General features: G+C 33.9%; 1 protein-coding gene across 8 annotated transcripts in view; it reads left to right on the top strand.

The window, feature by feature from the left end:
- RPTOR (regulatory associated protein of MTOR complex 1) overlaps positions 1-13,596 on the top strand; it is a 552,432-nt gene that overhangs the window by 185,953 nt on the left and 352,883 nt on the right. For all 8 annotated transcript variants that reach the window (XM_074224960.1, XM_074224956.1, XM_074224957.1 and 5 more), the window contains exon 4: positions 11,626-11,784. In XM_074224960.1, coding sequence (XP_074081061.1) covers positions 11,626-11,784 — 159 coding nt within the window. The remainder of the gene's footprint in view (positions 1-11,625; positions 11,785-13,596) is intronic.

Below are 13,596 nucleotides of genomic sequence, written 5' to 3'. Positions count from 1 at the left end.
TGTACTAGGGCACAAAACCTTATAATCAAATGCAGAAGGGCAGAAATAATAAATGCATACTCCTCAGACCATGATGCAATAAAATTACATGTAGTAAAGGGTCATGGGAAGATAAACCAAACACTAATTGAAACTAAATAACTTAATTTTTAAATAATGAGTGGATCAAGTAGCAAATCAAAGAAAAATCAATAATTGTATCCAAGAAAATGATAATAATGAGACATAATACCAACATTTATGGGATACAGCCAAGGCAGTTTTGAGGAGAAACTTTATATGTCTAACTGCTTATATGAATAAAAGTGAAAAGGAAGAGAGCAATGATTGTATATGCAACTAAAAAATAGAAAAAGAGCAAAATTAAAGATCCCCAATTAAATTCTGAATGGGAAATTCTGAAAATCAAGGGAGAAATTAATAAAATTAAAAGCAAGAAAACCATTGATTTCATACTAAGAGTTGGTTTTATGAAAAACCAATAAATATATAAACCTTTGGTTAATACGATTTTTTAAAAAAGAAAGATTACAAATTAACAGTATCAAAAATGAAAAGGGTGTACCAACCACCAATGAGGAGAAAATTAAAGAAAAATTTGATGACCCGAATGGAACAGAATGGATATATAATTACAAAATTGTAAACTGCCCAGATTAAAAGAAGAGGAAATAACATACTATTTTATCTCATGGGGGGGGTATTTATTTTATATTATTACAGTAATCTTGTTGTGAGAGTAAACATAAACCCCCCCCCCCCCAAGAAAGATAAGAAACCTCAAGAATAATGAAAGAGAAAAAAAAGTATACTTCAGTTGGTGCTCAGATTTCAATGGCTCTGTCTCTGGAAAGCAGTTGCTATTACTAGCTGTATTTCCCTCCTCTCTGTTCCTCCCCATTCTCATTTATTCCATTCTCTCTCCTTTTATCCTGTCCCTGATCAGAAGTGTGTTGTATCTGAGTACCCTCTCCCATGATCTTCCCTCTCTTTTCACCTACTTCCCACTTGCCCCCCCCCCCCCCCCGCTTCCCCCTTATCCCATCCCTTTCCTCTCATTTTTCTCTAGGATAAGGTAGATTTCTATACCCTATTAACTGTGTATCCTCTCTGAGCCATTTCTGATGAGAATGAAGGCTCACTCATTCCCCCTCACCTTATCGTTCCACTCATTGTAAAAGATTTTTCTTGACTTTTTTTATGTGAACTATCTTAGACACTTCTTTCTCTCCTTTCTCTTCCTCCCAGTACTTTCCTTTATCACCCATTGACTCTGTCTTTTTACTATATTATACCATTATATTTAGCTCCTTCTTGTGCCTTGTCTGTATATGCTCCTTCTAACTACTCTTATAAATGAGAAAGTTCATATTAGTTATCAGTATCTTCTTCCCATGAAGGAATACAAGCAGTTCAGCATCATTATGTTCCTTATAATTATTCCTTCTTTTCCACCCTGTCTATGGTCCCCCAGAGTCCTGTACTTGGAGACCAAACATTCTGTTCAGCTCCTTCCAGAATCTCATATCCCAAACCCTACAAGCCCATTAATGTAGATGCTGCCACATCCTGTGTAATCCTGACTACAGAGCCATGGTAGTTGAAATGTTTGTTTCTGGCAGTTTTTAGTATTTTTTCTTTGACTTGGGAGTTTTGAAATTTGGCTATAATATTCCTAGAAGTTTTTCTTTTGGGATCTCTTTCAAGAGGTGATTGATGAATTCCCTCCTTCATTTTTTTTACCCTCTGCTTCTAGGATCTCAGGGAAATTTTGTTGTATTTTGTTGTATTATTTCTTGAAAAATGAAGGTTACACTCTTTCCCGCTCATGACTTTCAAGTAGCCCAATTTTTTAAAATTATCTCTTCTGGATCTGTTTTTGAGGTCAGTTGTTTTTCCAATGAGATATTTCACATATTCCTCTAATTTTTTTTTTAGGTATATTTTTATTTCTTCCTGATTTCTTGCAAAGTCATTGGCTTCCTTTAGTTCCATTCTACATTTAAAGTAGTTATTTTCTTCTGAGAACTTTTTATCTCCTTTTCTAGTTGGCCAGTTCTGTTTTTTAAGACATTTTTCTCATTTGCCTTTTGTTTTGCTTTTTATCCATTTGGTCTAAACTGATTTTTATCACATTATTTTCTTCAGTATTTTTTGTATTTCTTTCATTAAGCTGTTGACTTGGTTTTCATGATTTATCTGCATCACTCTTATTTCTCCTCCCAATTTTTCCTCTATCTCCCTTAATTGCTTTTCAAAGTCTTTTTTGAGCTCATCCACCACCTGAGCCCATTTTCTATTTCTCTTGGAGATTTTAGATACAGAAACTTCAACTTTGCCATCTTCTGAGTATGTATTTTGATCCTCCGTGGGACCAAGGTAATTTTCTATTATCAGATTCTTCTTTTTCTGTTGTTTGCTCATTTCCTCAGCCTATATTATGGTATACTTTCAATTCCAAGATATTATGAGAGTCTCTGACTGCTCTCTTACCTGTGCTCTGGTATGTGGATGACCATAGGCCCTCCCCCTGTCCTGGAGCTGTGAGGAGAGTCCCTGTTTGGTTCTGGTAGTATGGGAGCCCAAACTACAACTTGGATCTTAGTCGGGGCAAGCAGTAGAATCCTGCTCCAGCAAGAGCAGAGAGACCTCTGCGGTCTCCTCTGATCCCTTACCATTTGTGAGCTGAGAGTTCTTGAAGTGCTGGGTGGTTCTGCTGGTCCCACTGATGGTTCTCATTACAGAGCTGCTCTGAGGCTGACACTCTGCTCTGGTGCAGCAGAGTTCCCTCAAAACCCCTTCAAGCTGTCCCTGGTGAACCCTGGGCCAAGGGGTCTGTAAACTACCCCCTCTGCCATGGACCCAGACCCCTGGCTTGACTGTGCTGCACTGTGGCTGCTCTACACTGTGGCAACAGCTCTTTCCAACCTCTGGTGTCGGTGAATCAGACCTTTCCTGTGGCACTCCTAAGTTGTCTTTCTGTGGGTTCTTTTCCTCTAAATTTTGGCTAGAGTCATAATTTGAAGACTTTTGGAGTTTGGGGGGGAATGAGTTTCTGGGAATTCCTGCCTTCATGCTGTCATCTTGGCTCCACCCCTTACAAGTGAAGTCTACCAAACATTTTTAGAACCATTAATTCCTATTCTATAGAATTTATTTAAAAAAATTAAGAGCAATTTCTGCCAAATTCCTTTTATGACACTAACATAGTGCTGATAACTAACCCAGGAAGAATCAAAACAGCGAAAATTAGACTAATCTCCCTAATGAACATTGATGCAAAAAAGTCTTAAATAGGGGGCGGCCAGGTGGCATAGTGGATAAAGCACGGGTCCTGGAGTCAGGAGTACCTGGGTTCAAATCCAGTCTCAGACACTTAATAGTTACCTAGCTATGTGGCCTTGGGCAAGCCACTTAACCCCATTGCCTTGCAAAAAACCTAAAAAAAAAGTCTTAAATAAAATTTTAGTAATGACATTACAGCAAGTTATTACTAGGATAATACACCACAATCAGGTAGGATTGATACCAGGTAGGCAGGGATGGTTCAATATTAGGAAAGCACTCAACAGAATTGAACATATCAATAGCAAAACCAACAGAAATCATATAATCATCTCAGTAGATGCTGAAAAAGTCTTTGATAAAATATGGCATCCATTCCTATTAAAAACACTAGAAAGTTTTAGGAATAAATGAAGTTTTCCTTAAAACAATAAGTACTATCTAAAACCATCAACAAATATTAAATGCCAATGGGATAATTAGGACCATTACTATTTAGTATTATTTTAGATATGTTCACTTCACCAGTAAGACAAGAAAAAAGAAATTATAGGATCATAATTGGCAGTGAGGATGCAATGCTTTTATTCTTTGCAGATGATATTATGTTATAATTAGAGAAGCCAAGAAAATCATCTTAAAAACTCCTTGAAACAATTAACAAATTCAGCTAAGAAGCAGGATGTAAACTAAACCCACAATCCATCAGCATTTCTATATCTGAACAACAAAACCTAAAAGCAAGAGATAGAAAGAGTAATTCCATTTAAAGTAACTGTAGACAACATTAAATATTTGGGAATTTACCTCGCAAGACAAACCTAGAGTGTGAGCACAATTATAAATCACTTCCCACCCAACTATAGTTAGATCTAAATAATTAGAAAAATGTCAATTGCTCATGGTTAGATCGTGTTAATATAATAAAAATGAAAATTCTTCCTAAATTAAATTACATATTCAGTGCAATACTAATCAAACTACCAAATAACTGTTTTACCAAAATAAGAAAAATAGTTACAAAATTCATCTGGAACAACAAAAGGTCAAGAATAGCAAGGGAGGGGCAGCTAGGTGACTCAGTGGATAGAACACCGGCTCTGGAGTCAGGAGTACCCGAGTTCAGATCCAGCCTCAGACACTTAATAATTACCTAGCTGTGTGGCCTTGGGCAAGCCACTTAACCCCATTGCCTTGCCAAAAAAAAAAAGAATAGCAAGGAAACTGATGAAAAAAAATATAAAGTGATGTGGCCTAGCTCTTCTGAATCTAAAAGTATACTATAAAGCAGCAGTTATCAAAACTGCCAGGTACTGGTTAAGAAATGGATTGGTGGAATAGGATAGGTTCAAAAGAATCAGTAGTAAGTGGCTATAGTAATCTACTATTTGACAAACCCAAAGACATTAGCTTCTGGGCTAAGAACTCACTAATTGACAAAAATTATTGGGAAAATTTAGAAAATAATATGGTTAGAAACTAAACATAGTCTCATATCTCCCATCCTATAACAAAATAAGGTCAAAATGGGTACAGGATTTAGACATAAAAGGTAATACCATATATAAATTAATAGATCAAGAAATTAAAGGGGGTAAATTTATAACCAAACATGAAATATAGTACATTATAAACTGCAAAATGAATGATTTTTGACTATATTAAATTAAAAACTTTTTGCACTAATAAAATCAATGCTGCCAAAATTAGAAGGAAAGAAGAAAGTTGGGAAACAATATTCACAACTAGGAAATCTGATAAAGATCTCATTTCTAAAATATATATATATATATTATATATTATATATTTTATATATATATATATATATATATATATATATATATATATATATATATATATGTATAAAAGGCCAAATCATTATTGGTTAGAGAAATGAAAATTGAAACCACCCTCACACTTATCAGATTGACAAAGATAAGCAAAAGGGATGATCAATGTTAGAGAAGTTGTGGGAAGATTGGGACATTGATGCATTGCTGATGGAGTATTAAGCTGATCCAACCTTTGTGGAGATCAATATGGAACTATGCCCAAAGAGCCATAAAACTGTTCATACCCTTTTATCTAGCAATTCCAATTCTAGACCCATATCCAGAAGGAAATAAAAATGGGAAAAGTCCCACATGTTCCAAGATATTCATAGCAACTCATTTTGTAGTAGCACAAAATTGGAAATTGAAGGGATGCCCATCAATTGGGGAATGGTTAAGCAAGTTGTGGTACATGAATATTAGGAAATACTGTTGTTCTTTAAGAAATCATAAATGATTGGACTCTAGAGAAGCATGGAATGAATTACAGGATCTGATGCTGAGTAAAGGAAGCAGAACCATGAAAACAGTGGACACATTAAGAACGTTATGAGTTGATACACCCTGATGGATGCAGCTGCTCTCACCAGTTCAGAGAGCTAGGACAACCCTATTAGAGACAGGCTGTGGACAATGCTGTCACCATCCAGAGAAAGAAAAACAAAACAAAACAAAATTCTTTAGAATCTGATGAACACTACATTCACTTTTTAAAAAAATCTCTTTTGTCTTTCTTTTGCTTAGTCCTAATTCCTCATACTGAAAATGAACTAATCTGTAAACATGTTTAACCCAAGTGTGTATGTACAATGTAAACCTGACTGTTCCTTGCTGAGGGAAGGGGGGTAGAGAGCAAGAGTGAGAGCGAGAGCAAGAGAGAGAGAGAGAGAGAGAGAGAGAGAGAGAATGTTGAAAAACTTTCATAACTTATATTTGGAAAAATAAGATATCAATAATTTTAAGTGATAAAAATAAATTCAGAAACTGTATTTCTTTCCCTTATTTGCTGAGGTGATACATACTGCAGGTATAGAATATTGCATTTACCATCAGATGTGTTTGATGAGTTGGTTAGTTTACTGAACTCCTTCATTTTATTTCCTTTTTCTTTTTATATAAGGTTTTTCAGTGAACAGTAAATAAATTTTCTTCTATTGGGGGAATAACCTTTGTAATACATACATATATATATATATATATATATATATATATAATATGTGTATGCATAGTCAAGGAAACAAATGCATTTGTCTTGCCCAAAATTGATCTGTCTTATCAACACACTGATTTTACCTATCTGTCAGGAGGTAGGTGGTAGCCTGCTCTATCTATAATTGAGTCTCCAGAATTGATAGAATTCTTAAGTCTTTAAAAATTATTTGTCTTCGCTGTTATGTTTCAGGTATATTGGTTGGTTTTTGTCCTTCATTATTGAAGAAGATCAAAACAGCAAGTTACAGTGGGTCTGATTGTAGCTGATCAGTCCAATGCAAGCTTGGAAAATAGTTCAGGTGAACTCCTGGGGTTGGTTCTCTAAATCTTATCTTTCCTTTGAGCTGCTTCTATTCTGCCTTATTCAGAGAGTGCAGTACACACTCTGATGAGGGCATGCCATGCTGGCTGGGTTCTGTGCCAGTGTCCCAGTATGGGTAACACTGCACAATCAATTCCAAAGTTCATCAGGTATATAAATTGTTTTCCTAGTTTTGCTTCCTTCACTCTTCATTTCCAAGTTTTCCAAAGTTTCTCTTTATCCCTTTTTTTTTATTTTGCAGAACAGTACTTTATAGGGCTTTAAAAGTAAGTTATCTATCATGATTTAAGAGTATATAACTAGTTCTAAAAAACACCACATTATCTGTGGTATTTGGATGTCATTTTTTGTCTCTATTTTGATTTTTTTTAAATTGTGATTTACAGATGTGATCTCAATTTTGGGGCTTCTCTTTAAAAAATATGCCTTTTAGTTTAACAAGCAAAGGGGCTTCCAGATGGGTACTATACATATATCCTGTTTTGTTTATTTTAAAATTTTTTTCAGAACTGACTTGCTATGTAAGTAAGGGCAAAGAAATATTTTGTAAATGAAGGTGATATAAAACAAAAAAATATTGAATAAGATAAATTTAAAATATATTTAGGCTTAATAGCTGGCATTTATGTCATGTTTTAAGGTTTAGAAAACATTTTACAAACTACCTTATCTCATTTAAACAGCAGTGTTTTACCAAATAAAAGAGTTCTTTTCCCCAAAACATAAGTCTTCACATGTGACACACAATGTCATTTGCTACTGTAAATTGTACATTTACTCTATTCCATGGATCTACCTCTAGTCAGTATCAGATGATTTTGATATTTACCTCCTTTTAATAGAGTTTAAGATCTGGTACTGACAAACCTTCTTCCCTTCTATATTAGTTCCTTTGAGATTCTTGACCTTTTGTTCTTCCAAATGAATTTTGTTATTATTTTCCCAGTAAAATAATTTTGGGTGATTTAATTAAGATACATGGAATATATAAATTTTATTTTTATTTTAAAATTTACTTTCAAATTCTGTTATTTTCACTTTATTGATGAGTAAAAGAATCGTGTAGCTAGTAATTGTTTAGAGTCTTGATTCTAATCTAAGTTTTTCTGACTCAATTCTGTCTACTATATCATGTTACATCTTTGGTACCATTCTGGGTAGCCAAGGTTGGCACAGGTCTGAATTTTGGATAGGTAATTTAAGTATTTGACAAAAATCTTGATTTTATCATCTGAATCGCCTCTTCATCACTGTGTACCGTGGCCATTGATCTTTAATCCTCTTCAAACACTTTTTAAGTATACTTTTAGGTACATGGGGGGGTAGAGAGAAAATGGTGAGATCAGTATTTAATTTGTACTGATCTCTCATCACTACTAGAAAATAACCAGTTCTAAGTGCTTGCCCAAATACTTTATAGGACTTTAAAAATAAGTTATCTTTCATGATTTAAGAATATAACAAGTTCTAAAAACACCACATTATGTGTGGTATTTGGATGTCATTTTTGTCTCTATTATTTTGATTTTTTTTAACTGTGATTTACAGATATGATCTCAATTTCTGGGCTTCTCTTCAAAAAATATACCTTTTAGTTTGACAAGCAAAGAGGCTTCCAGATGGGTAGTATACATTTATGTTTGTGTGTTTTATAGTTCATGATTCAAAAACCTATGAAATCAGTCTAGATTGCTCTCTTCGTGATAAATTGTTTTGGGGAGGGTGGTTTTTAGTGAGAGTATAGGTGAAGGCCACAAACTCTTTTCCCTTTCTGTGTCTTCCAGTTACAACACCACTTTTGAAAACTTCTAATATAAATACATACAGAAAAATGCTTTAAGATTTATTCTCTTCTTAGTAATTTGTATATTACATATAACTGCACACAAAGATGAATTACATATCAGTTTCAGTTGCTTTTAAAAAAATAACCAGGCCCACAACAATTTGGAACCTGAAAATCAAGATGTCCAAAAGTAGAATGAACTGCCTTAAGAGGTAAAAATGCTATTAAGAGATGATAACTGAAAAAACTCTAAGAAATGAGTTTGCAGGTAGCAGGCAATTCTAAGGGAGATAGAAAAGAGAAAAATCGTAGCTTTTCTGAAGTAGTTCTGTCAAGTGAGAAGAATGGATAATATTCATCTTGTAATATAAAATGATGGGACTGCTTGTATTTTTCGAATATCTTGATGTTTATCTTCCACTCCCATTTGTATTGTCACAACTGGAAATGAGAGCAGGGAATTTTTTTTTTTTTGTCTTTGTATCTCTTGTGCCTTGCATATAGAGTATAACACAGAATAAATAACTGATAAATACTTATTGATTTTATGTAGGATATAGCTATACATCTAATTTATGTGTAATATATTACTATCTGCAAAAGAAAATTTTTTTCTGTTTGTACATCGTAACACAAATATGTTTCAATATGAACCTCATCACATTTGGGTTTATTACTTCTATTTGTTGATATTTTCTGCTCTGTTTGAAATTTGTCAGTCAAATCAGGAAGCATTTATTAAGCACCTATTATGTCCTAGAACCTTTAACTTTGTACTAAAGATACAATGAAAGGCTAAAGAAAATCCTTGTCCCCTTGAAAAATAACAATCTGATGGGAGAAACAAAATGCAAACAATTGTTATAGAATAAGCAGGAAATCATTCACAGGAAAGGCACTAGAATTAAGAGGAGCTAGGAAATCCTCCTGTTGAACCTGAGAGTTTGGCTGGGACTTGAAGGAAGTCAGGAAGTAGAACTGAGGCAGGAGAGCACAAATGTCCAACATCAAGAGACAGAGTGTCTTGTTTGAGGAAGTAAGGAAGTCAGTGTACTTGGATCAAAAAGTACAAAGAGAAAGGAAATACTGAAAAGTAAGAAGACTGAAAGGGGTGAGGGGCTCAGTTATGAACACCAAATAGCAGATTTTGTATTTGATCATGGAGATGATAGGAAGTCACTGGAGTTTATTAAATGGAAGGGTGAAGTGACATGATTACATCTGTGCTTTAAGAATATCATTTCAGTGAGTAAATAGAAGATGAATTGGAATGGGAAGTTGACAGATTTGATATGAGAGGATGAGAGACAGTGAGGAGTTGAAGTTCACACCTTGATTATGAGTATAGGGGCCTGGTAAAGCTAAAAATGGATTTGATAATGAACCTCTTAAAATTTCTGTTTCTTACTTATGCTTTAGCTTTTGAATTCTGGTGTAATCTAATAATTGTAATGCAATTTGAGTTGGTCTCCTATCTCTGACATTCTCCATTTTCCAGTTAGTAGGACTACTAATTTATTCAAGGGCTTTTTAAAAAGCTCCTCTAACATTGCATATGAATATGCTTAAATTGAGCATCATTTTTTCCCCTTTCTCACTCTCTAATCCCACTTTCTCCCTTAGTTTCTACTACTATTATAACATTTATATTCTTTTATCTTATAATAACTACTTAACTCTTACTGGCTAGATACATACTCCTTAAGGGTATAAATTCTATCTTAGTCATGTCTAAGACAAGATCATAGGATCATAGGTTTAGAGCTGGATGTAGAGAACTTAGAGATTCTCTAACTGACCCACTCTTTTTTATACATGAGAAAAATAAGACCCAGAGATTTTAAGTGACTTTAAGTTCAAGATCACTAGTAGGAGAGCTTACTTTGAATTCAAGGCCTTTAACCAAAACTTTGATATTTGTTTCAATTTTTCCATTACTACCTCCATTTTTCCCCCTCTCAGATGTATAATTTGTGGTATGTACAGTGCGTCATCCATAGTAGGCATTTTGAATATTTTTTCAATAGATTGAAATTATTGACTGAGATTAAAAATCTCTATAATGAAGAAAATGCACTTATTTTCCAAATCTGATATTTTTTAATTTCCAGAATTTTTGTTTTGTCTTTTGTTTGCAGTCCTTCTAAGACATAACAAAAATAATAATTATAATATTTTTATAGCATTTTAAGTTTCACAAAGTCTTTTACATACATTATTTCATATTCTTCCTCACAATCCTCCTGGCAGGTTTGGTAGCTTTATTGTCTCTATTTTATACGTAAGGAAACTGAGGCATGCAACTGACAACTGAATTGGTCAGGAATACTTAGCTAATATGTGTCTTTGGCAGAATTGAAATTTAGGAAGTCTCCTTCACTTCCAAGTCAGAGCTTCATTCATCGCATTACTCAGTTGGATTAGTCAACTTTGTAGTTAATATTATTGTTTATCTCCTATTAATATGATTTAAAATTTCTTTAAGGCAATATTTAAAATGCTGTTTTCTGTGAACACAAACTATTCTCTTTTTGCCCTTCTAAAGAAAGAAAAATCCCTAAATATTCATAGTTAAGCAAAGTAAATTCCTACATTGAAAATGTCCAATGAACATGTTTCATTCTACACTCTGAATCTAATACATCTGTCAAGAGTCAAGTGGTATCACAATTGATCATCTGAAATTGTTGATCTTTCTATTTTTATATTATAACAATATTGTACAAATTGTTCTACTGGTCCAGCTCATTTCATTACATTTCATTTTATACAGTATTTCCCAGGTTTCTCTGAAACCATAACATTTTCCTTATAATGGTGGTTGTCTTTTATGAGTTAATTTTTTTGTCAGAATACTTATTGACATCATTACTGATCCTTCTTCATAAAGAACATTCCTTTTAGATAGCAGGCTCTCTGTAAAATCTTCCAAACTTTTTAATATCTGTTCTCATCTCTGGAACTACTACAGGGTTTAACTGAATCCAGGTATATTCTTTGCTATTATGTTCCTAATTTCCATCTCTACAAAAGCAAGGGAAAAATTCAGCAAATGAATATAAAAGTATTTAGTATGTATATAAATTTGAGTGGGGCATGGCAGACTGGTAGAATGATAGTCTTTTTTTAGTTTCTGGTTCCTGAGTTTTAAATGCATTATAATTTTAAAATTTCTTGTACTACAATAGGCCCGCTACAAACAGAGTCTGGATCCAACAGTGGATGAAGTCAAGAAACTTTGCACATCTCTGCGCCGAAATGCCAAGGAAGAACGAGTTCTCTTCCACTACAATGGACATGGTGTGCCAAGGCCCACAGTGAATGGAGAAATCTGGGTCTTCAACAAGGTTAGTAGGCTTTAAGTAGGCCTGTAAACTGAGTTTCCTACTCTGTTTATTGCTTTCATCTTTCTCATATCACTTTATTCTGATTACCTCTTCCCATTTCTCTCTCAGGGAACTATCCTTTATGACAAATAATTTATCTATATCTATCTGTCTGTCTATTTAACTATTTATCTATCTACTTAGAGAGGAACAAAATTGGTTAATACATAATACCAGTGGGCTACTCCACAAAGGGTTAGGTTAGAACCATCTTCTCATTTCTTTTCCTTCTAGTCCTGCTTAATCTTTATTCTTTTGTTACATTTACTTTTGATTTTTTGCTGTGGTATTGTTCTTTTCATTTCTATTTCCATTTCCTCACTATGTCCAAAACTGAAATGATTATCTTTTCCCCTAAATTTCCCCGACCCTTAATCTTCTCTATTAATCTAGAGGGCAACACTGTCCTCCTAACTTCTCTTACTCACAACCTAGAAGTCATTCTCAACTATTACTCCCATTATCTTAACCTTTTGTCAAGACCTGTGAATGTTTACAATTTCACTTAAAGATGCCCCCTTTTGTCATCTGACATCGCCACTTTTCTGTACAGGTCTTCATTATTTCACTTCTCTACTCTTTTGGTGGGTCTGCCTATTTCAGATCTCTCTTCATGCCATTCAGCCACTAAAGTGATTTTTCCTGAAGTACAGGTCTGACTATTATTTCAACTCCCATTCAATAAAGATCAATAACTTCCTGTTATCTCCAGAATCAAATGTAAAATGTAAAATGCTCTGTTTAGCATTCAAAGTCTTTTTTAATCTAGCTTCCTCCTAACTGTCAAATGTTCCAACACCTTATTTCCTGTCACTTACTCTGATCCAGTAACACTGACCTTTTTCCTATTCTAAGTTATAAGACGCTCCATCTTTCTCCTTTGGGTATTTTCTCTGACTGTCCTTCATTCCTGAAATAATCTCCTTCCTCTGCCCCAACTACTGACCTTCCTTTCTATATTTTAAAAACCAAGTAAAATCCCATCTTTTATTTGAAATCTTCTTCAACTCCTCTTAATTCTAGTGTTTCCAAATTTTATTAACCAAGATAAACTGGATCTGTTCCTTTAGGAGATGGAAAGATTAAGAATCAACATCTTCAGTGTCAATGAATTTTAATAAATGTGATCATGACATATTCTACTGTAGGCAAGAATCCATTAGAAAAAATGAAGTGGCCCTTATAGTAAATAAAGCGATGAGAAAAGAAATGTTGGAGTATAGTCTCAAAAATGATAGAATGATATCTATTTAAATCGAAGGTAAGCAGTTCAACATGGTAGTACAAGTATGTGCTCTAATCAGTGATGCCCAGGAGACCAAAGTTGCTCAATTCTTTGATGACCTTCAGCATCTTCTAGAAATAATACCAAAAAAAAGATGTCACATTCATCTTAGAGATTCGAAATACTAAAATAGGAAATCAAAAGATAATTGGAATAATAGACAGTTTTGACCTTGGAATAAGTACAACTTAAATAATATCCCTTATGATAATGAAGTGGAGGCGATAAATAGATTTAAGGGATTCTATTTGGTATGTAGAGCTACTGAAAGTCTTTGGTCAGAGGTTCATAATGTTGAATAGGAGCCAACAACAAAAAATATTCCAAAGAAAAAGAAAGCAAGAAAGTAACATGATTGTCTGGTGAGGCTTTATTGAATAACTGAGAAAAGAAATAAAGTGAAAGGTAAAGGAAAAAAGGAAATCTTACCCAAATGAATGCAGAATTCCAGTAGTGCAAAGAAATAGAGGAAAACAATAGGTTGGCAA

The sequence above is a fragment of the Macrotis lagotis genome, chromosome 2, assembly GCF_037893015.1.
Source record: "Macrotis lagotis isolate mMagLag1 chromosome 2, bilby.v1.9.chrom.fasta, whole genome shotgun sequence".
NCBI classification, from domain to species: domain Eukaryota; kingdom Metazoa; phylum Chordata; class Mammalia; order Peramelemorphia; family Peramelidae; genus Macrotis; species Macrotis lagotis.
Note: the sequence above shows the minus strand (reverse complement) of the source record. Positions and strands in the feature narration are given on the sequence as shown.